The 24,177-nt window shown below is 43.7% G+C and overlaps 1 protein-coding gene across 1 annotated transcript in view; it reads left to right on the top strand.

The window, feature by feature from the left end:
• The first annotated feature begins 1,676 nt into the window (after positions 1-1,676).
• MARVELD2 (MARVEL domain containing 2) overlaps positions 1,677-24,177 on the top strand; it is a 39,283-nt gene continuing 16,782 nt past the window's right edge. The window contains exons 1-3 of the mRNA XM_082257069.1: positions 1,677-1,904; positions 8,768-9,959; positions 12,361-12,402. Coding sequence (XP_082113195.1) covers positions 8,781-9,959; positions 12,361-12,402 — 1,221 coding nt within the window. The 5' untranslated portion in view covers positions 1,677-1,904; positions 8,768-8,780. The remainder of the gene's footprint in view (positions 1,905-8,767; positions 9,960-12,360; positions 12,403-24,177) is intronic.

The raw sequence follows: 24,177 nt of genomic DNA, 5'->3' as shown, positions 1-24,177 counted from the left end.
CCCGCAGCAAACACGCACAGGACCCTTTTTTGCAGCCGCATCAGGACACTTGTGCGATCCGATCCTGTGCGAACTGCAAGATCGCACTGCGATATGCGATCAAACTGGGGGTGTCGTTAAGATTACATTGACACCCCCAGCGTATCGCATATGGCAGTGTGAACTGCCGGGGGTGCGTTTGCGATGCGGTAACAGCCTTCCCGCATCACATAAGTGTGAACCGGGGCTTAGGGCCCCGGTGCAAGAAACCATGAAGGGCCCCCTGGCCGGGGCCCTTCCCTTCAAGCCTGGTTCTCTCCCCACTGATCCTGGGGCCCTTTACTCTTGTTGCGGGGCCCTTTATTACGGTCTCGAATCGGGACCCTTTCACAATTTCTGCAGTGGGCCCCCTTCCTGCCATCTTGGGGCCTCCCCACGGTGGTGGAATGCCAGGGCCCGGTCGCAAGTGTGACCTTTGTGATCCTGGAAGTTCACCCACTGGTGTCAGTAGTTTTTTTATTTTTTGGTATTTTATTTGTATTTTTTTATCATTTTATTTTATTTTTTTACAATGTCACTGACTATGACTCTGTCCATTCAGAAAAGGAAGAAGCTGGTAAATTACATATTTACTGACCCCTTCCTGGTTCTTGTTTGTGACACATCCCCTGCAGCAGCCAGCAGGAGAGGGGAGGGAGCACACAGGGGCCCAGAGACAGCAGAACACAAGTGAAATGGATAGGAGGAGTGGCGGGGAAGCATACAGAGGAACCAATCTCCTCCATTTTCTTCCTGCAGCTACATGAGGAGAATTGAGGACAGTGATTTCTCTACATGCTGCCCCACACCGCTCCTCCTATCCTGGTGTACAGGGGAGCCGCACAGGCACCCTGGAGCGTGGGGCCCATTTGCAATTGCAACCCCTGTAGTTACGCCCCTGTATCGTGGTCACATGATAAACATACAGCAGTGTTTCGGAGCCACGCAGGGCCCATTCATCAGGCAAGTGTGAATAAGGCCCAGCAAGCAGGTGCAGATTATGTAATCACTGTGATAGCCAATCACAGTGTTCGCTAGTTTTAGAACCCTCACTTTCTCTTCACATTTGTGAGAAGAAAAAGATGCAAATTACATCATTCTCTGCTCCCAAAACTGGAAAAAAAGAAATAAAGTGGATCAGGGATTGATTCAGTGTAGAAATAAAGACAAAACTTTTTTTTCTTTTGGGGGCCCATTCACACTAGTGCAGTTACCTGAATGAAGTGTCACTTTGTACACTTCATATAAAGTTTGTTTAATTTTGGAAAAAAAAAAAAGTTTGTTTAAAAACTGACAGGGGTTGTAACCCTCCATTTCTATATCCCAAATTAAAAAAGTGTTGCCTGTAGTTGCACTTTGATCCCCCTGGCAGCCTGTCATGTCACCTGCTGATATGAGGTAATTTCTCATTGTAACACTCTCTGGCTAAGCTTCAGGAGCTCTGTATATTTTATATGTTTATTTCTACTGAGGAAAAATAGTTTGTAAACTTCAGAATGGAAGTGAGTGTGTCCATGACTGTGTCCTGTAAGGTAGTGCTGCTCAGTCACACACACAGGAAGTGTGACACAATGGACTACAGAGAGCACCACCCAGCTCCAGAGGTGAGCCTGATCCTGTCTGACTACCTGAGAGGAGGGCGGGGCCGATGACGTGATCCAGAGAGAAAGGACGGTCATGTGACCGGGAGAGAAAGAGGAAGCCTGTACCGGGGGAGAGTGCAGCTTTCAGGTGAGAGTGCCCACGTTAAAGGTGAACAGTCTTCCATACATCCCTATGGAGAGGAGGTAACCCCAGCACAGGAGACACTGCACTCCACACAGAGAGAAGGAGGACATAGAGAGGACGGGAGACATGCCCGGAGTCTTCTAAACATCGCACAGCAGGTGACATCCTCACTCTGGTTCTACTTTGTTTACTAAACACAGTGTGCAGTAATAGTGTTCAGGTCTTCACTCTGCAGCCATAGAATAGGCATCCCAAAATCTGACAGACATCTGCCTGGCTTTGGTCAACTCTCCTGAGGCTGGGATCTGATCCCGGGATCCAGATTTGGGGTTCAACCTTGGGATCTAAAACAGATCTGACACTGAGGTATAACTCTGGAACTGACTCCGGGATCCAATATTGGGATTCAGTTTTTGGGTTCGACCTTGGGATCCGAAACTGAGATCTGACACTGAGGTTCCACCCTGGATCTGACTCTGGAATCCAATACTGGGATTCAGTTTTTGGGTTCAACCTGGGATCTAAAACCCAGATCTGACTCTTAGATTCAACTCTGGATCTGACTATGGATCCAATCCCGGGATCCAGCTTTGTGGTTCAAATCTGGGAACCAAAACTGAAATCTGACACTGAGGTTCGACTCTGGATCTGACTCCGAGATCCAATCCTGGGATCTAAAACCCAGATCTTACACTGAGGTTTGACCCTAGATCTGGCTCCAGGATCCAACACTGGGGTCCAGTTTTTGTGTTCAACCCTGGGATCCGAAACTGAGATCTGACACAGAGGTTTGACCCTAGATCTGGCTCCAGGATCCAACACTGGGGTCCAGTTTTTGTGTTCAACCCTGGGATCCGAAACTGAGATCTGACACAGAGGTTTGACCCTAGATCTGGCTCCAGGATCCAACACTGGGGTCCAGTTTTTGTGTTCAACCCTGGGATCCGAAACTGAGATCTGACCCTTAGATTCAACTCTGGATCTGACTCCAGGATCCAATCCTGGGATCCAGCTTTGTGGTTCAACCTTGGGATCCAAAACTGATATCTGACACTGAGATTCGACCCTGGATCTGACTCCGGGATTCAACACTGGGGTCCAGTTTTGGGGTTCAACCCCGGTATCCGAAACTGAGTTCTGACACTGAGGTTCAACCCTGGATCTGACTCCAGGATCCAATCCTGGAATCCAAAACTGAGATGTGACACTTAAGTTTCACCCTGGATCTGACTTCGGGGGTTCAGCCCCGGGATCCAGCTTTAGGGTTCCACCCTGGGATCCAAAACTGAGATCTGACACTGAGGTTCAACCCTGGATCTGTTCCAGGGGTTTGGTGCTAGAAGTTGACCCTATGATCTGACACTGAGGTCCAACATTGAGGCTCAACCCAGGATCTGACACTGGGGTTAAACATTGGAATTTGACTCTGGAATCCAACATTGGGGCCCAGCACTGGGATTTAAGATTGGGTTCATAAATTAATATCTGACTCTGAGGTCCATAATGTAGTATTCTTCTTTTTTTTTTTTTTTTAAGGCATTTTTTTTATATAATAAAATAACAAATATTTTATACTTACCTGCTCTGTGCAGCCCCAAACCTCCTTTTCTGGGGTCCCCAGCCAGCGATTTTGGCTTCTCCTTCTCTGTGTCTGTGTGGGCTCACTCTCGACACACAAAGCCTAAAGGCCCGTACAGATGATACAAAATCGGAAGGAAAATTTAGTCCGACGAACGATCTTCCGATTTTCGGATTGTTAGTATAGTGGCTTTCGACAGCCGATTACGAATTTTCAGACGACAAAAACTGGGTGTGCACGCTATAAAATTTTTATCGTATGTCAACACAATGTCCAATTTTCGTTTAATTAGTACAGTTTTCGTCCAAAAAAAATCGTAAGAGCAAGACTAGGCATGCTCAGAAATGAAAGAACACATACAAAACAATTGACATCATTGACATGACATCACTTCTGAAGTTTAATTCTGTTGTATGGGAATTTTCGTATGAAAGTAACCTCTTCACTTTCCATATGAAACTAGCATGCAGCAAAATACGGACGACAGATCATTCGATAATCTGATCATGTGTACGAGGCTTAACTCAGCTCCAACCCCTCTCTTTGCTCACATGATTTGATTGACAGCAGCAGGAGCCAATGCTCCCACTGCTGCATGATCATCCTGTGAGAAGAGAGAGACAGAGTAGAAGAACTGCAGCTGTGCACAGCACTGGATCGATACAGGACTCAGGTAAGTATTTAACTCGGTGCCGAGCAGCTGCATATTTGCATGAATTGGTGGTATACAGCTGTGTAGAGAGCAAGCACAGTTACCGGCAGCTAACAGAAAGCTTGCGATCAGGAGCTTTCTGATCACGTGATTGCTGTAACAGCCAATCATGGCGGTTGCATGATCATAAACCCCGCCTCTCGGCATCCTAAACCCTTTAAAGGGCCAAGAGGCGCCTTCTCAAAGGGGTTAATGTACAGTAAACCCCCGCTCCATCGCGGTTCCGTTTTTGCGGTCCCGGTATATTGCGGTTTTTTTTTTGTAATGTTATTTTACTATATAAATCATTAAAAATTAAATATTTTTGTGTTTTCCATAGCTCTTGCTATGTCTCTCAGTATCTTTTATATGTTTAAATGAGTTTCTATTGTTTTAAAAGTGTGTTTAAAGACCTTAAAATGCTTCTACACGTACAGTGACAGTAAAAAAAACATGCCTACAATGCATTTTAATAGGGTTTTTCTATTTCGCGGATTTTCGGCTGGGTCCGGAACGTAACCCCCGCAATGGAGGGGGGGTTACTGTATTCATAAATGTATTTTTGTAAATGCAAGCAGTGTAAGTACCTAAATTTGACATATCAGCCTCTTGCAGTCCTTGTACAGCAGAGGTCAGGGTGAAGCAGCACAAGGAGTTAACCAGTTGTGTTTTAGTCAAGAAGCATATTGATAGGAGGAGAGTGTGTTACTTTTCCTTTCACTGTCCAGTCACAGACTAAGGAAGCGACTAGACCTGTGAGTGCTATTAAACTGCAGCAAGAGAAATATCAGGTCTCCACCTCTGCCACACAAGGCTGTGCTGTGTGATGGAGCTGTGTAAATCTCAGGACTGGATGGAAAGAAATACAAGGAAATCGAAGGTAAACAGCTTATCCGTGTGTTTAACTGTTTGCCTGGAGTTTAGCATTTATAACATTCCCTTTCTGTGTAAATATGAAAATTTTCAACAGACTAGAAGATCTTCTTTTTTTATTTGATAATGCAAAATGAATAGATGGCAGTATGCCAAAAGTGGCAAGTGAGCTTTAACTAACACAACATATACTGTACATAGAGCACCCAATCATTTTTTATTGGGGCTTATTGGTGGTTGTGCAGCATGGGCATTTTTTCAGATGCATTTGATAACAATTGCTTCCGATGAGCACATTGCTGTAGCTGGGCAAGGCAGGAATATTTTAGGCGGTATTCAGATTGGTTGCTTTGCCCTGTGTATTGGTAGCCAAAGGATTGTCAATGTGCAGTGTAAAAGCTCTGTATGGGCTCTTTCATGTGAGGGGAGGGGAGGGGGGGGGGGGCATGGTAAAAACTTGGCAACTAGTACCATGGCTTTACCACCCCCTGGCCACCCACCTGGATTCCAACATAACAGACTGGCAGTGCTGTACGCAGGCTGCTGCAGGGTCAATGCTTTGCGGCAATTATATCTTTGGCTGCAGGGTTTGACAGGCTCGCAGCAGTTGCGGTGCCATCCTGCAATGTAAAATTACTATTCAGTCCAAAAAAAGAAAAACAAAAAAACAGGCATCAAGTGGTGGCAATAGGGCCTGCTGAACGCCTGGCCTACCCTCCTCTGAAAAGCAATCCACTGCAGGAACTTTTCAGAGGTCTGTAAGAATAAGGAACCCTAACTGATGTAAAAAAGGACAGTTATTGAGGAGAGGCTTTCATCCATTTTAAAGGCTCACTGATCTTGTAGAATATATGAAGATCCGTCCATCTGTGGCCAATTTACACTCGCAGTAGGACTTTGGGGGAAGATTTCATAAAACTGGTGCAGCTGTGCATAGTAACCAATCAGCTTCTAGGTTTTATTGTCAAAGCTTAAAGAGGAAATAAACTTGTTTTTTATTAAAATGGCTGACAGGCAGGGTATTTATGGCAGAAGAGACCCTTCTGGTCTCTTCTGCCATAAATGTATCCTTCTGCCTGTCAGCTGTCATGTTCACTGAGCCATGCTAAGTGAACATTGACGGCTCTGATCGGCCCCCGATCTGTGCCGTGGTGATGTGACTCCCGTGTGCATGCATGGGAGTGGTTTCATTGCGGCCTGGCCTATCAAGTGGCCGAAGGCACGGGACCCGGGAGGAAGACCGGGCAAAGATGGAAGCGTCGGGGGGCCTACCGGATCCGTCCCAGCGCTGTGCTGGGAGGACACCATATGACAGGCAAGTCTGCCATAATGTATTAATATGCTGTGTATACTAGTACGTTATGGCATAACCCACCTGGGGGGCCTTGGAAAAAAAAAAAATACAGCGGACTTTACTTCTCTTTAATTGAACAAGCTTTAGTAATAAGCTGATTGGCTTCCAGATTATGTGTGCACCAGTCTTGGTAAATCTCGCCCACTATCTCTCTGCTTTTGAGTGATTTGATTCCTGCTGAATATGTATGTGTAGTGGTATGATCCAGGCTCAGTTTACCATAATGTTCTATGGTTCATATATTTTTTTTTTTTTTTGTTAATTCTATAACTTTCTGAATGTTTTTTCAAGTGGAACTCCACACTAAACTCTAGTTTTCCCTATTTTGATAATGTGTAGAAGGATTAGAATATTTCCATTTTTTTTCCTGTTGGTAGCAGAGGTTCTAACCCATTCCCTTATTAAAATTAATAAAAGGGTGCTTTTATAGTTGGGTCCCCATTGGAGAGATGGTGATGACTGCACAGGAAGTGAGGAGAAATGTCCCCAGCATTGGAGTATATTGTATTTGACTTGTATTCTATATGGTATGTGGACACCTCTACAATGTATTGAGTTCAATTCCATAAAGACATGGATTGACAAGTTTTGATAGGGATGAACTTGAAAGGCCTGACCTCAACCCTACTGAACACCTTTTAGAATTGATTGGAACTCCACTTGTGAGCCAAGTCTTTTGTACAGAAGTAGCTGACTTCACAAATGCTCTTTTGGCTGAATAGGCACAAATGACCACAGACCCATCCCAAAATCTTGCATCAGAAGTGTGGAGGCTGGCATAGTGGCAAAGGGAGAGGGAGGTCGGCTCCCTACTAATACCCATGTTTTTTGGAATGGGATGTCAAACAAGGTCATTAACCCCTTCCGCCCAAGCTATAACCGAAAGATTGCTGAAGCTCAGTCTTACTTTGCTGGGAGGGCGTCCATGGATGTCATTCTGTGATCATGCTGCCTGCGAGCCCCATGTGGCAAGTGGGCAGCACGCTCTGTGATCACGGAGTCCTTTTTACTCTTTACTCAACTTCTCACAGATCAGGGTAAAGGGCCTATCACAGTGGCCCTTTACTATGTGATCAGCTTTGTCCAATGACAGCTGATCACGGATGTAAACAAAAGACTGTTATCGGCTTTTCTATCCTCACACTGACAGCGTGAGTAAGGGAGAAGACAGCCAATAAGGGGCTTGTGCTAAAGGTACATCTACACTGATAATCAGTATTCTGATTATCAGTGCTGCCCATCAGTGCACACTAATGCCGCCTCATCAGTGCCCATCAGTGTATATCAGTGCTCATCAGTGCAGCCTCATCAGCGCACATCAGTGAAGGAGATATTACCTGTTTGCAAGATTTTATAACAAACTATGAAATTTTATTTTTTGCTTAGCAAAAAATAAAAAAACCAGTAGTGAGTAAATACCACTAAAAGATATCTCTATTTGTGTGTAAAAGAAAAAAAATACTCCTGGTTGTTTGAAAACTAATCTGATGGAGTAATAAAACTGGTTGCTGTGCCTGAACCCCACGCCTGTGCAGGAACGCCGCAGGTCACTCTGGGATGCCCTGCAGCATTTCTGCGCAGTCCCATGAACTGATTTCCGGGATTTCTACATTACACATTCCATGTGCCAGTTTGTGGGCTCTGAAGCATATACAGAAGTGGCAGGGGGTCACTGCCAGTCTACTGACAGGGTCCATGGCTGGTCTGCACACGCGCAGAGGATCCAGTGAATGCACAAACATGCCATGGTTATCTGCAAGGTCCCATAGATCCCAAATCAAGACGGCAGTGCCGAAGAGTAGTGGTGTAGAGAGCGTTCCCCTATAAACAAGACCACGCTGGGCTCCATGGACTAGTTAGTATATTTTTTTCTTACTTTTTATACAGGAACATATTTATGTTTTATACATTTTGTATTCTTGAAGGTATGGGTGGAGGTCCTTTTTTAAATTGGTGGAATAGGTTTGAGTGATTGGACACAAGTCACTCGAACTACAAAGAACCAATTCTCACCTGAGCGTTTTTTAGCTCAAAGATCCTGACAAGCTTTACATTGACTATAAATAATCATAAAAAAAAAAAACACTCAAGCAAAAACGCTAAACTCCTGTACAAACGAAGAAAAGCAGCTCAAGTAAAGACCCGGTCCACACTAGCCCGACTTGTCAGGCGACTTGTCAGCCTGACAAATCTCGCTCCCTCGTGGTCCATTAACTGCTACAGGACCCGTTCTAATAGGAGCGACACAAGTCGCTCCAACTTAGAAAAAGGGTCCTGTACTACTTCGGGGCGACCTCGGAGTGGCTTGCATAGGCTTCCATTATGTGAAGTCCATGCAAGTCGCTCCGAAGTCGTGGTGCATGGGAATGCACAAGTCGCCCTCGAAGTAGTACAGTCGCGTCGCCCCAGTGTGAACCGACTCTATGCCGCCTAATTTTGAGAAGTTTTTTTTTTTTTTTCTTTTAACATCTTACTCGGGTTGTTTTTTTATTTTCAAATAATTTTTTTATGTTATGTTTTTCAGCAAACGTACACAAATGTCTGGAGGAGCGCTGTCATCAGAAATAAGATCCAAAGGCAGGGTGACAAACAAGCGCGCTGCACACTATGATCAGGTACCAGTAGAGCCCAATGCAGTTGGTGGTAATCTCCATACCTTGCAGGACTGTGAATTGGCTCTGAGCGCCGATCCTTTACCTCCACCTCCGCTACCACTTCATCCTCCATTTGGGCCGGAGTTCTACCCAAGCGATAGTGAGGATCCAGTGACTCCACATGAGCTTAGACCTGTAAGGAGGTTTATTCCAGATTCTTGGAAAAATTTCTTTAAAGGAAAAAAAGAGACGGCATGGGAAGAACCAATATCCGAAATTAACTACATTTCAGGAGGGGCACGTTGCTCTCCTCCGCGATCACCATCTCTACCCACTTCTTCAGCACATGGAAAAAATTCAGGAGCAAATTCCATGCCTGCTGAAAGTTCTTACAGAGACCCATATGGAGGTTCTGGCGGTAGCTACAACTCAAGGAAAGAGGTGGAAGCTATGATTCCTGATGACCCATATAGCTCTTTGGGTCGCCATACACAAACTGTAAAGACATACACTGAGATGGTTGAAGAGTACAATTTACGGTACTCTTACATGAAGTCTTGGGCTGGATTGCTCCGGATCCTGGGTGTGGTTGAACTTTTGCTTGGAGCTGGTGTTTTTGCCTGCGTGACAGCTTACATCCACAAGGATAATGAATGGTATAACATGTTTGGCTACTCACAGCCATATTCTTACACTGCAAGTTTACAAGGGGGATATTATTATTCAGGACCGAAGACTCCTTTTGTACTTGTAGTGGCTGGTTTGGCATGGTTAGTGACTATAATTATGCTAGTCCTAGGTATGTCTATGTATTATAGGACCATCCTTCTAGATTCTCACTGGTGGCCTTTAACAGAATTTGGGATCAACATCTGTCTCTTTATATTGTACATGGCTGCAGCGATTGTGTACGTGAATGACACAAACAGAGGAGGACTGTGCTACTATCCATTGTTTAACAATTCGATAAACTCCACATTCTGCCGAGTGGAAGGAGGGCAGACGGCAGCCATCATTTTTTTGTTTGTCACCATGCTTGTCTACCTAATTGGTGCCATTGTCTCATTAAAGCTCTGGCGGCACGAAAGTGCTAGGAAGAGACGGGAGTATCTTGAACGGGAGGTAAGGATTATGTTTTGTACTATTGTCGGGTGATCGTATATGGTTAAGGGTTTTTGTAGTGCATATTGTTTTCTGATCAGTGGCATCACTAAAGGGGGCAAAGGGGTCCCCCCGCCTGCCCCCCTGCTAAATATAGGCTGCCAGGTCACTCTGATGCCCCTAAAAAGGGCGGGCTGTAAGAGGAGACAGCCGTACGGGACTAGCGCTCTGTTCATATACTGATCCTGCTGACGTCCTGCTCCAGCCTTTTTATCCTTTTTCCTATCTACAGAGCTGCTGTAACTTGCATGTCTCCTGGCAAGCAGAGAGCTGTCAGATCGCCAGTGCTCACAGCTGGCACACTGTCAGTACAGCTCCCCACCCAACACGGACAGGAGATGGGAGCAAATTGGTTTTGGTCCTCCGCTCACCCTCCCCAGCAATGCTGTGCCTCAGAGAAGGGGATGTGTGGGTGGGAAGTTTGAAACCAAACAGCCAAAAGAAGAAAGGGGCAGCCTTTCCCTGTCCATCCACTGTGAGTGAAGTCTCCCCCTTCTTCCCTTCTCTCTCCTGCCTCCCAGTGAGTACTCTAATGTAAGAAGATTTCTCATGTAAGGGGGCTTTGGTGAGCAGAGACCCCCTTATATCGGAGTTCTCCTTTACATTCCAGAGTCCACAGAGATCCCCTTTACAGTGTAAGTGGACATTTTCTGTTGTAGGGGGCTGTGTGGATCCTGATATAAGGGGGGCTGTGTGGACCCTGAGGTAAGGGGGGCTGTGTGGACCCTGAGGTAAGGGGGGTTTGCAGACCCTGACATAAGGGGGGGGGGGGTGGGGTTGTGCAGACCTTAACATAAGGAGGGGGTGGGATGTGCGGACCCTGATTTGAAGGGCGGGGTGGGCTGTGCGGACCCTGCAGTTGATGTTACATTTCATCTCAGTGGTGTCAGTAGTGTTTAATCAGGGCTCTGTGCAGGACACTCAAGGGTGTGCACATTAGGCTTGTCAAACCCTCTCTTAATGGAGCTGTGTACAGTTCTACTATACAGTAAAACCTTGGTTTGAGAGTAACTTGGTTTGAGAGCGCTTTGCAAGACAAGCACATTTTTAAAATAAATTTTGACTTGATATACAAGCGATGTCTTGATATACAAGTAGCGTCATGTCACAACTGGGTATAAAAGAGAAGAGAGTAACAATACAATACTAAGTATGCAGGCATCCAGGGTAAAGCTGTCCACATTGAACATCCTCCGCACTGCCATCTTCATCACACCCTTCCACTCTGCGCTCCACGAGCAATTCAAAGCCTCGCTTTCAGATCACTCTACTGCAGGGTAATCTTCCCAGTCACGATTGCAGACGGACATCGTTGAGAGCCAGTGGTTCAGAAGATGATCTATGTGGACAGCTTTACCCCGGATGCCTGCATACTTAGATGTGCCTCTTAATCATCAACCATGTGAGTTGCTAAATGTTGTACCCTCATTAAATGTCCCCATACTGCTACACTTAGAGGCGCCTCTCTTCTCTTTTATACTCCGTAGCTCCTGCTGGATTTTGCTTCTAATCCCCTTGTGGAGGCGCCATTTGTGGATGGACATTTTATGGTTACACAACCTATCACATTGCTTTAATCTTTGTATGTAGACTATAAACTGAAAGACTTATGAATAATGGTTGTGGAACGAATCATCTGAGCTTCCATTATTTCTTATGGGAAAATTTGCCTTGATATAAGAGTGCTTTGGATTACAAGCATGTTTCCGGAACGAATTATGCTCGCAATCCAAGGTTTTACTGTAACAGAAAAGGGACTTTCCAAAACAATTGCCACAAAATTGTAAACGCACCATTCTATGTATGAAGGAAAAAAACTTGGTGTGCAGCCCCCCCACCCCTAATGCTGCTTGATCTCCATCCTTCTATGTGCACAAGAGCCGAGGCCTTCCCTGGTCTGCTCATTGGCTGAGATGCAGGAGCCATTGGTCAATTATAGTCAGTGAGGCTGGGGATGGGGCTAGACATGAGAGAGCTGGCTCCAGAGCGAGCGCACGAGTGCCCCCATAGACAGTTTGCTATAGGGGAACTCAGCAAGAGGGAGGGGCCCAGAGCGCCAGCAGGGGACCTGAGTAGAGGAGGATCAGGGCTGCTCTGTGGGAAAATCATTGCACAGCGCAGGAAAGTATAACAGGTTTTTTGTTTTTTCCCTTCACAAGAGCTTTAAGATAAAACTATTGGAGCTGATAAGAATTATTGCTGTTTATACCTATTAAAGTTCAGTCCTTTTTAGATGTCTTTTTTTTTTTTTTTCCAGCTGTTTATTTTGTAATGAATCTTTCTTCAAGGATACCATATAGTTGATTTGTCAACCAAGGAATGTCGCTGATTAATCTGACAAGCTTTTCTTTCTGTTTCATAGATGAAGTCACAAGGCTCCCACATGAGTCCACCAAAAGTCATGGTGAGTAATCTTTATGTTCAGCAGCTCCGGTGTTGTTAAGGCGGCACTCCACCCTCCCCTCCCCTGTCACATTTGGTACCTGTTTTTTGACCAGTCCCTGCTCCCACTTGTGGGTGACTTCCCCACAGGAAAGTCACCCAGAAGTTCAGCCCCCTCCTCCTTCCATCACTGTTGGGCAATTCACAAAGTGCAGCGCGCCTTGTGCATGCACAGTAGGGGGAGCCGGCTATAAAGCCACAAGGCTTCACTGCCGGTTCCCCTTACAAGAAATTGCAGTGGCAGCACTCGAGAGCCGATTAAAAAATTGGTTGGGGTGAAGACACTGCTGGATTCCTGGACAGGTAAGTGTCCTAATATTAAAAGTCAGCAGCTACAGTATTTTTTCTACAAGAGCTTGGAGCTCATCTTTATTAAAATTATTTTTATATCACCTGTATTTAAAACAGGCTATTTAAGGTTAAAGGAAAGTGTGGGAATTAATGCTGCAGCTGTCCCCTGCCGGCTCTAAACCTGAGAACTCCCAGGAACCAGGACCGCTGATGGATTAGTTCTCTGTTTGTCAGTCTACTGTCTACACTCTCTGCGTCTCCAGGGCTTACTGGAGTGCTTGGCTGTGGAGGGGACAAGAGCAGCTGGCTCAGGTTCTCAGCCGTGGTCCAGCTGTCGATTGGGCATCTGGATGGATCTTGACATTATTGTTGGGATCCTTCCAATGTAATGTCAGCCAATGGTGGGCCAAAAAAGCTTTATATCTTTGGGGTACTCCAATATAGATAAAGTTAGGGAAAAAAGTATTTGATCCCCTGCTGATTTTGTACGTTTGCCCACTGACAAAGAGTTGATCAGTCTGTAATTTTAATGGTAGGTTTAGTTTAACATTGGGAGACAGAATAACAACAAAAATATCGAGGAAAAACGCATTTCAAAAAGTTATAAATTTGCATTTTAATGAGTGAAAGAAGTATTTGATCCTCTATCAATCAGCAAGATTTCTGGCTCCCAGGTGTCATCTATACAGTAATGAGCTGAGATTGGGAGCGCTACCTTTTAAGTGATTGTAAAGTCTCATTTAAATAAAAAAATAAATAAATTATACTTGCGTCCTCTATGCAGTTGGGTTTGCACAGAGCAGCCCTGATCCTCATCTTCTCTGGTCCCTCATTGTTGCTCCTAGCTCCTCCCTCCTGTCGAGTGCCCCCAAAGCAAACAGCTTGCTATGGGGGCACCTGAGCCGAGCTGCAGCTCCTTTCTGTCCAATCAGGCACGGAGCTGCCGTTCGGCCCCAGTCCCTCTCTCTCTTCTGATTGGCTAACTGACTTTGACAGCCGCGGAAGACCAATGGTGCCACGGCTGTGTCACAGCCAATCAGGAGAGACAGAGAGTCCCGGATGGCCCGAGGGACTCGTGGAGATCGCTGGAAAGAGATGGGCTCAGGTAAGTATTAGGTGGTGCTGGAGAGGCTGCTACACCCAGAAGGTATTTGATTTTAATGCATTAAGATTAAAAACCTTCTGACTTTACAACCCCTTTAAAAGGAGTGCTCCTAATCTCCGCTTGTTACCTGTATAAAAGACACCTGTCCACTAAAGCAGTCAATCAGATTCCAATCTTTCTACCATGGCCAAGACCAAAGAGCTGTCCAAGGATGTCGGGGACAAGATTGTAGCCCTACACAAGGCTGGAATGGGCTACAAGACCATCGCCAAACAGCTTGGTGAGAGGGTGACAGCAGTTGGTGCGATTTTTCGCAAATGGAAGAAACTCAAAAACACTATCAATCTCCCTTGGTCTGGGGCTCCATGCAATATCTTATTTCGTGGAGTTTCAGTGATCATGAGAACGGTGAGGAATCGGCCCAGAATCTTGTCAATGATCTCAAGGCAGCTGGGACCATAGTCGCCAAGAAAGCAGTCCCTCTGCTCAAGAAAGCACATGTACAGGTTCGTCTGAATTTTGCTAATGAATATCTGAATGATTCAGAGAACTGGTGAAAGTGTTGTAGTCAGATGAGACCAGAATTGAGCTCTTTGGTATCAACTCAACTCATTGTGTTTGGAGAAGGGGGAATGCTGCCTATGACTCCAAGAACACCATCCCCACCGCCGAACATGGAGGTGGAAACATTATGCTTTGGGGGTGTTTTTCTGCTAAGGGAACAGGAAAACTTCACCACATCAAAGGGACGATGGACGTGGCCATGTATCATCAAATCTTGGGTCCGAACCTCCTTCTCTCAGCCAGGGCATTGAAAATAGGTAGTGGATGGGTATTCCAGCATAACAATGACCCAATACACACAGCCAAGGCAACAAAGGAGTGGCTCAAGAAGAAGCACATTAAGTTCCTGGAGTGGCCTAGCCAGTCTCCATACCTTAATCCCATAGAAAATATGTGGAGGGAGCTGAAAGTACGAGTTACCAAACGTCAGCATCGAAGCCTTAACTTGGAGAGGATCTGCAAAGAAGAGTGGAACAAAATCCTTCCTGAGATGTGTGCAAACCTGGTGGCCAACTACAAGAAACATCTGATCTCTGTGATTGCCAACAAGGGTTTTGCCACCAAGTACTAAGTCATGTTTTGCGAAGGGGTTAAATACTTATTTCACTCATTAAAATGCAAATCAATGTATAACTTTTTTGAAATGCGTTTTTCTAGATATATTTCTTGTCATTCTGTCTCTCACTGTTAAAATAAACCTACTATTAAAATTATAGACTGATCATTTCTTTGTCAGTGGGCAAATGTACAAAATCAGCAGGGGATCACATACTTTTTTGCCTCACTGTAGAGTTGTACCTAAAATTTCTAATTCTGCCCATACACTGGTAGATTTTTTTTAATGAATGTTTTGTATGAAAATTCTTAGAATTACATTCGATTATTTTTACACTTGTCATTCCAAAGTACCTAATTTTGTTTGCTTTCAGCAGACTATTTTGGAATAAATATAATTTCATGAAGGAAAACTACATTCACGGTTAAAAGCTCGGACTGAACCAATTAATATAAACAAACTTATAAGGTGCCCTATGAAGAGTGAGCTGCTGACAGCTTTGAAGGGTGTGCAAAGGCAAAACAGCCCTGTGACAAAGGAGCGAGTTGCACAGGTTCTATGAATAGAAGAACTGGTCACAAGCTCCAAAAATAAATTAGAAGGGGATGAAGGAAATGTGCCCTATAAAGAGTGAACTAAAGATGTTCTTCCAAGTGTAGTGAGAAAAGTGATATAAAAATCACAGTAATATAAATAGCAGTGATTCAATCCAAAAGTGAAATGAAAAAATATTCCTAAAATGAAAAGTACACAATGCCCTATGATAGGCGAACCACTGTGAAAAAAAAAATGAAAAATTAAGAAGAAAGATAGCAATAATCAAACGTGGTAGAAGGAGGAATAAATAATATTCAAAAAACGTGGTCCATATTACTAAGTGGAAAAGTCCAATATAGATCTCCAAGTATTAAAAATTAAAAGGACAATCCAAAGTGAAAAAAGTCATGAAAAGCAGTCCTTTAAAGTGACACTAAACTCTGGATTAAAATAACACTTGTTGCACTCAGCCTCCTCCAAATTCCTTTTTTTTTCTTGTTATCTTTTTGCTTTGCTCTAATTTCCTTTTAGAAAGTGGCTACATCCATTCTTCATGGTCCCACTGCGTGTAGTAGAAACATAGCCACCCTCATCCTCTTACTTGCTTCTGAGGTGTACTAGGAACTATGGGATTTGTAGTGTGCTTTTGAGCAGTGCATGGATCACAACTTGCATGCACTCCTCATTGCACACAAATAAAGGTGAGCAGGTGAATGAGAGGTTGGAAAATGAAAGGCAGAAGGAGACAGAAACAATTTAATAAAAACAGATTAAGTCCATTATTTAGTGGATGTTTATGGATTATAAAAGAAATTTGTAAAGTCTTGTGTTTTTTTTTTTTTTTTTCTATAAAAATAATAAATATGTTATACTTACCACCTCCTAGTGAGTGCCCCCACAGCAAGCAGCTTGCTATGGGGGCACTTGAGCCTTGTCACGGCTCCCTGTGCCTATTTAAACACGAAGCCCTGACCCGGCCCCGCCCCCTCTCTCTCCTTATTGGCTAGCTGACTTTGACAGCAGAGGTAGCCACAGTGCCGCTGCTGTGTCTCAGCCAATCAGGAGGGAGAATCTCAGATGGCTAAGACACTTGTGGACATCGTTGGACAGAGAGGGACCTCAGGTAAGTGTTAGGGGGGCTGCTGCTGCACGCATAAGGTTTTTCTATCTTAATGCATTCTGTGACTGACTTTACAACCCCTTTAACCACTTGCTGAGCAGCCCCCGCAGCTATACGTCAGTAGGTTCCAGTGAAACGACGTACCCATACGTTGCTTCGCGGGAGAGATCGTAGGGGTGCAGAAACCCCTTGCTTACCAAAACTGGACAGGCACATACTGCATTTAGGTTGGTTTGCACTTCTATAGAATTGGTTGGCCCCTGATCTGTGCAACCTGATTGGTTGCACAGATCAGGGGCCTGGTGTTCCTCAAATGATGTGTTATAGCGAGCGCCCATTCGCCAGCGGGGAAGGTGATCTGCGGGGCCGGCGGCCACGATTGCCGCCGGGCACTCGCAATCATTCTCATGGAGACAGAATGGCAGTCTGCTGTTGTAAACACCGCAGACAGTTGTTCTGTCAGCAATCGACACAGGGCTCCTGTGTTCCTCCTTTTTAGGAACACGGGTCCCTGTGTTGATTCCATAAACCCATTCCCCCTCCCAGTTGGAAAACGCCCCCTAGGCATAGATTTAACACTTTGATCGCCCCTGGTGTTAACCCCTTTCCTGCCAGTGTCAGTACAGTAACAGTGCATATTTTTAGCACTGATTACTGTAGTAATGTCACTGGTACCCCAAAAGTGTAAAAAATGTCAGGTGTCTGATCTGTCTGCCGCAATGTTGCAGTCCTGCTAAAAATTGCTGATCGCCGTCAGTACTAGTAAAAGAAAAAATAAATAAAATAAAAATGACATAAATCTTTTCCCTAGTTTGTAGATGCGATAACTTTTGCGCAAACCTATCAAAATACGCTTATTAGGATTTTTTTTTTTTTTTTCCAAAAATATGTAGTAGAAAACGTATTGGCCTAAAATGATGAAAAATTAGATTTTATTTATTTATATATATATATATATATATGTATATATATATATATATAATAATTTTTTTTTTTTTTTTTTTAGGAATGTTCTATAGCAGAAAGAGAAAAATATTATTGTTGTGTTTTTTTTTTTTGTTTTTTTTTTTTTTTAGGAATGTTCTATAGCAGAAAGGGAAAAATATTATTGTTGTGTGTTTTTTTTTTTTCCCAGAATTGTAGCTTTTTTTGTTTATAGCAAAAAAATAATCGCAGAGGTGATCAAATACCACCAAAAGAAAGTTCTATTATTGGGGGAAAAAAAAGACATCAATTTTATTTGGGTACAGCGTCGCACGATTTGTCAGTTAAAATAACGCAGTGCAGAATAACAAAAAATGGCCTGGTCATTAATGGGGAAAATCTTCCGGTCCAGAAGTAGTTGCCATAGATGGTTTTTTTTTGTTTTTTTTTTTTCCGTTCAATTAGGAAGCCAAACAAACAAAAACTAACAGATTCTTCCATCCACACAATTGTGGCGAATGGAGCAATTTTCCCTTTTTGGACATTGTATTCTGACAGTGGCACCCGCATCCTTGTAATATGTTATGTGGATTGTTTGTTAGCTTTGCTTTCCATTAAGGCCTCTTGCACAGGATACTTCTATTTGAGCATCTTCTTTTTCCAGACCTTTTTTTTTTTTTTTTTTTATGTATTTGCGTGCATTGAGGCTTAAATTACTGACCAAAAATGCAGATTTTTCTATTTTCTTCTTACTGAAGAATGCACAGTGCTTGTTTACGCACCTGTGTGCGTAGGCACATTACAATTAATGGGCTGTATTTTATCTCAAAAAGCTGTACTGAGCTTTTTCAAGCCGCGAGATGCTCAAACAGGAGTATCGTCTGCAAGAGGCCTAATAAAAAGGTGTGTGGGGGAAGTACAGAATGCTGGATACAGTGCAAAGTACTCTGCTTGGTGTCCAATATGTTTCTCCTTTTCCACACTGTTATTATTACTCAGTAGCAGATTATTACTTAAGTTATGTCTTTGTATCTTCCATTTGCTACTTGAGCACCTGATATATTGCAGTTTTTATTTTCTTACTTGTAGAGAGATGGGTCTAGACATGCAGTGTGCGTCCTGACCTGCTCATAAATTATTCATTATAATATTTTTAGCAAGCTAGACAAACCTGTTTTTCTATCTATTTTTTAGGTTTGTTTTGTTTATCAGCTGCCTGGTAAAGTATAGATCCAATGTACAGTCATTTTACACGAACTCTATCAAAGCTTTATCTGGAGGATAGGAAGACGGCAGGTCATGTTGAAAATATGCAAACAGTACTTATCCCAGTGCTGGTATAACATAAAAACCCAGTAGTAGTATGCTCACAGGTAGAAAAGGCCCAAATATGTGAATTTCAGTAGGGTTGCACTGATGCCATTTTTTTTTTTTTTAACAGGGAGTACAAAAACCGATACTTTTGGTCAAGTGTACGCAGGTACCGAGTACTGATACCTTTGCATTGCGGGTTGAGCCCATACAAAATGAATGGGCTTAAATTGCACTGCAAAGAATCACATTCAATTTGAACAGGATTGTGGTGCGATTCCTGTCCCGCGCCACTCCTGTGTGAACCCAGGCTAAAAGCACTTTGAGCACTTTTGGGTTCACACAGGAGCAGTAGGGGAAACCGCATGTGATTTGTTCAGGTATCACACCACATTCCTGTTCAAATCACATGCGATTCTTTGCCATGCCATTTTGAGTCCATTCATTTTGTATTGGCTCAAATCGCACCACAGAGCTATCAGAGCATTTGTACGAGTACTCGTGCAAATGCTTAGTATCGGCACCAGTGCACCCCTAATATTGAATATCCCCAATTTCTGTGAAAATATACGAGAAGCTGGCAGTGTATAGCAGGGTTCCAAGGAAAAGGTTTCTCCAGACATTGCTAAGGGTTCCTTGGGATGTGGCTGATTGACCTCCCATTTGATGATGCCTACAAACTTCCGGGGCCACCACACAAGACAACAAGGATCTTTTTAGCTATCTGGAAGTGTGGCATTCTGGCCACCTCTGTAAGGGAGGGGGGCATTTTTTACCACTAACCTCTAATGAATTTTTTTTAAGAGAGGTTCATAGGTTCCTCTAGGGCAGGGGTCTCCAAACTATGGCCCTCCCAGTTGTTCAGGAACTACAATTCCCATTATGCCTAGCCATGTCTGTGGATGTCAGTTTTACAATGCCTCATGGGACGTGTTGTTCCACAACAGCTGGAGGGCCGTAGTTTGGAGATCCCTGCTCTAGGACAGTGTTTCCCAACATCAAAAACCCCCATAGGTGATGTTTTCAGGATTTTCTTTCACAGTGCACAGGTGCTTTAATTCATTGTCAATGGCTTGGTGTTTATGACTGATATCCCCAACAGGCCATGTTTTGGGAATTTCCATTGGATAAAATACCTGAGTACTGAGGTTAGGAGGAACCACAGTTTCTGGGGTAAAAATAGCTGGTACATAAAATGAAGGTATTGGTAAATCATGTATTTCGAGTGTTAGGACTTTGTTGTTCTGTGCCGATGGTACAAACTATTCTAAAGACCAGTCAGCCAAAGTGAAGTAATACAGATGATTAACTGTTCAATGTATGTGTAGTGGACTGTGGGTGTGCATGGTGGCTGCGAAAACCATCTGAAGAATTATTGGTGAGTGTGACAGGCAAACCAAAGGTAGTATAAAGCAATGGCAAGCAACAATTTAACATACGTAAATAAAAATAGATATAAAACAGTTTTATATCTTTGTTTGAAGCCGGAAATGTGGCAAAAGGTCGCAAAGTTCAAGGGGGCCGAATACTTTCGCAAGGCACTGTAAAGGGGTTGTAAAGTCATAAGGTTTTTTTTTTTATCTTATTGCATTCTATGCATTAGGATAAAAAGCCTTCTGTGTGCAGCAGCCCACCTCCGTCACCTAATACTTACCTGAGCCCCCTCTCTATCCAGCGATGTCCACGAGTGCCTCAGCCGCCCGGGACTCTCTCTCCTGATTGGCTGAGGCACAGCAGTGGCGCCATTGGCTCCCGCTGCTGTCTATCAAACTCAACCAATCAGGAGAGAGAGGGGGCGGAGTTGACTGAATGGATACATGGAGCTGCAGCTTGGCTCGTGTGCCCCCATAGCAAGCTGCTTGCTGTGAGGACACTCAATAGGAGGGAGGGATCAGGAGCTTCAGCCAGGAAACCGAGAAGAGGAGGATCCAGGCTACGCTGTGCAAAACCACTGCACAGGGGAGGCAAGTATAACATGTTTGTTATTTTATTAGAAAAGAAACAAGCCATTACATTTTAGAGCCCATTCAGACTAGTGTGACTTGTCAGGCAACTTGTCAGCCTGACAAGTCGCGGTCCATTGAATAGTACAGGACCCGTTCTAATAGGAGCGAGACAAGTCGCTCCGACTTAGAAAAAGGGTCCTGTACTACTTTAGGGCGACCTCGGAGCGACTTGCATAGACTTCCATTATGTGCACGCGACTTCACAGGTCGCCCCCCAAAGTCGGATCGCCTCAGTGTGAACCGGCTCTAACTGAACAAGATGATTGGCCACCATGCACAGCTGCACCAGATTCTGAGTGCTCCAGTTTTAGTAAATCTCCCCCCATTGGCTATATTGGTCAGCTAAAAAATTTATTTTTTGGGTACAGCGTCAGGCGACCACGCAATAGTCAGTGAAAGAAACGCATTGCCGTATCCCAAAAAATGGCCTGGTCATGAAGAGGGGTATATCTTCCAGAGGGCAAGGGGTTAAAAACAAAACATCAATAAAACAAAAACGCTATAGATCTGTGGATTTTTTTTTTTTCTGCCCCTTATGCATTACCTTTTTTATAATCAAACAAGCCACTCGTGTTTAGTACTGTGCTAAAACAGTTAACTAAAGCAACTGCTCCTCTCTGTCAAGCCCTTCACTGGCTTCCACTCACCCAACAAATTAAATTCAAAATACTTACAACATCTTACAAAGCAATGCACAGCTTAGCCCCCAGCTACATCACTAGCCTAGTCTCAAAATACCAACCTAATCGCTCTCTTCATTCCTCTCAAAACCTCCTGCTCTCTAGCTCCCTCATCACCTCCTCCCATGCTCGCCTCCAGGACTTTTCCAGAGCCTCTCCAATCCAATGGAACTCCTTACCCTTATCTGTCCGATTATCTCCTACTCTATTAGCTTTTAGATGATCTCTGAAAACCCTCCTTTCAGAGAAGCCTATCCTACCCACACTTAACAAATATACCTCCATTTTCTCCATCAGCCCATCCCCCATGGTTATTGCCTTTTGTTTCACTTGACCCTCCCTTCTAGATTGTAAGCTCTAACGAGCCGTGCCCTCTAGTTCCTCCTGTATTGAATTGTATTGTAACTGTATTGTCTTCCCTCTCATTGTAAAGCGCTGCGCAAACTGTTAGCGCTATATAAATCCTGTATAATAAAACAATTTGCAATACATGTCCTTGAATGATGCTGATTTATGATAAAATGTTATAAATGTTATGCATGTCAGTATGCATATATACAGTATATCCCTGCTACTTTTTGCATTTGACTGCGTTTATGCAAATCTAATCTTCAAATAAAATCTCCAAGCCTTTTATATGCGTCGGGTGGCTGGCTGGTGTCGCACGTTGGTGATTTTTAGAGTGTGTCAGAACCTGAATATGCACTGAGCCATATCATGGGGGATGTTATACAAAGACAGTAATGATCAGTGAACAATCTTGCAGGTTTTAGTCTGGACTATATATACCTGGAACATGAGAATGGTAATTACTCCCAGGAATGTGCGGCACATCAATGTAGGAGGAGATGGGCTTACTAAGGAATGTAACTAACATAGTGCTAGACTTGTTCCTTCTTGTGCTCATTCTGCAGTCACATGCTGATTAGTTGGGTCTTTACGTTAGGTGTTGGCTAAACCCAGTATTTACAGATGACGTATACAACCTTGCTTGTGACAATGTAGCATATATGAACTAACTAGGTGATAATGACTTTTTACTGGTGCACAAATACTTCTAGGGTTCCTCAGCATTTGTTTCATATTGGTTGTGGAAAAGGGCGGAGTTCCGTCACCTCAACCTTCACCAATTGCGTTTCTGTAATGACGCAAGGAGATTAGTTATTCCTGGCAGACAAAAGATAGGGAAGTCTTTCTGTTTCAATCTTTTTATTAAGATTTCAAATAGTAATAGAACATTGTAAGTAAACAAAGTCAAGTACAAAAATATACAAATGTGGAGAGTGAGGGGGTCCAACCATGGACCAATAATGGATCCATAAGTACATTCCAGAAAGTACATCAACCATGAAGAGTCCCATGTAGCATAACCTATGAAGATTAATTTCTAGAAAAGGCTAGACCAAAAAATGGGCCTTTTTTCAGGTCAAAATTATAGGCCAGACGAAAGGGTAGATCAATAGCTATGATTCATGAAGGTGTGTGTGTGTGTGTGTATGTATGTGTGTGTGTGTGTGTGTATATGTATATATATATATATATATATATATATATATATATATATATGCCAAATCATTTTAAAATGACAAGATAAAATTAAATTGCTCCTCTAGTATAGAACTTTTATCAAATTTTGGCTAGAATGAGGTAGGATAAGAAGTACTGTTGGATTTTTAATGCTATCCCAGGCTCTGTTATGCCAGCCATACATGGGTCAAAATTTAGCTGGTTCAGCAGGGATCGGCTAAATTTCCATCCATGTATCAGTAGGGAGCTTGTCGAGAAATCGGAGTATTCTGATGGCAGGAAAGTCTTCCTGCTGTCCAAATACAAAGGCTTGGGGGGGGGGGGATGGAGGATTCCACACTGCACTGCACCTACTGTGTGGGTAAACCGCAGCACATCAGTGTGATAGCAGCCCTATACTTTTATGCTCCGTATATTGGTTCACATTGATCTGAAGCTCTCTTCTTTTCTGCTGCTGGCACCACTCTGGAGACCGCTAGCCGGGATAAGAGATGGAGTGCAGTTGGTATCACTCTACATGGGACAGGAGCCGGCACTACAGAGGAGGCATCAAGTGTGTGGATGGGGGTATCGGGTATCTTTTAAATTTTATTTTTTTTGTTCAAACCTCTGGTTGAACGGATAATAAAAATGACTCCTCTATGGGCAGCTTTAGAGAGATTTAAAGAAGGACTGCAGGAATGAGATTACTTTAAGCCAGCTTGGCTAAAACTATATGCAGATGCTTCTTTTCTTGTGGCTAATTGTGAATCTGTAATTTTTATTCTTGTAGCCTATGCTACATGCAGGGAGTGGCATTCTATTCTGGTGGGTGTTCTAGCGACTTCCCCTCTATGTACTTGGTCACCAATTGGCCGAGGTGGAGATTGTGATTTACGGTAATTTACCCGCCTCTCCACTTTGGCCAATTTGAGGGAGCCTTCTGTTGATTGAAAAAAATACAATGCTTCCCCTGAATGGCTGGGGTGCCGGAGGAAGCGATGCTCTTTATTTAACCTCAAGGGGAAGTCACTAGAGCACCTGCAAGAAGAGACACTGCTTCTTGTATGTAGCATACACTACAACTAGGGTCCGCAAACCCACAGAGATCACGGCCAGGTGATTGGTAGATTGCTG

Source organism: Pelophylax lessonae, assembly GCF_965119305.1.
Source record: "Pelophylax lessonae genome assembly, chromosome: 1".
Lineage (NCBI taxonomy): Eukaryota > Metazoa > Chordata > Amphibia > Anura > Ranidae > Pelophylax > Pelophylax lessonae.
Note: the sequence above shows the minus strand (reverse complement) of the source record. Positions and strands in the feature narration are given on the sequence as shown.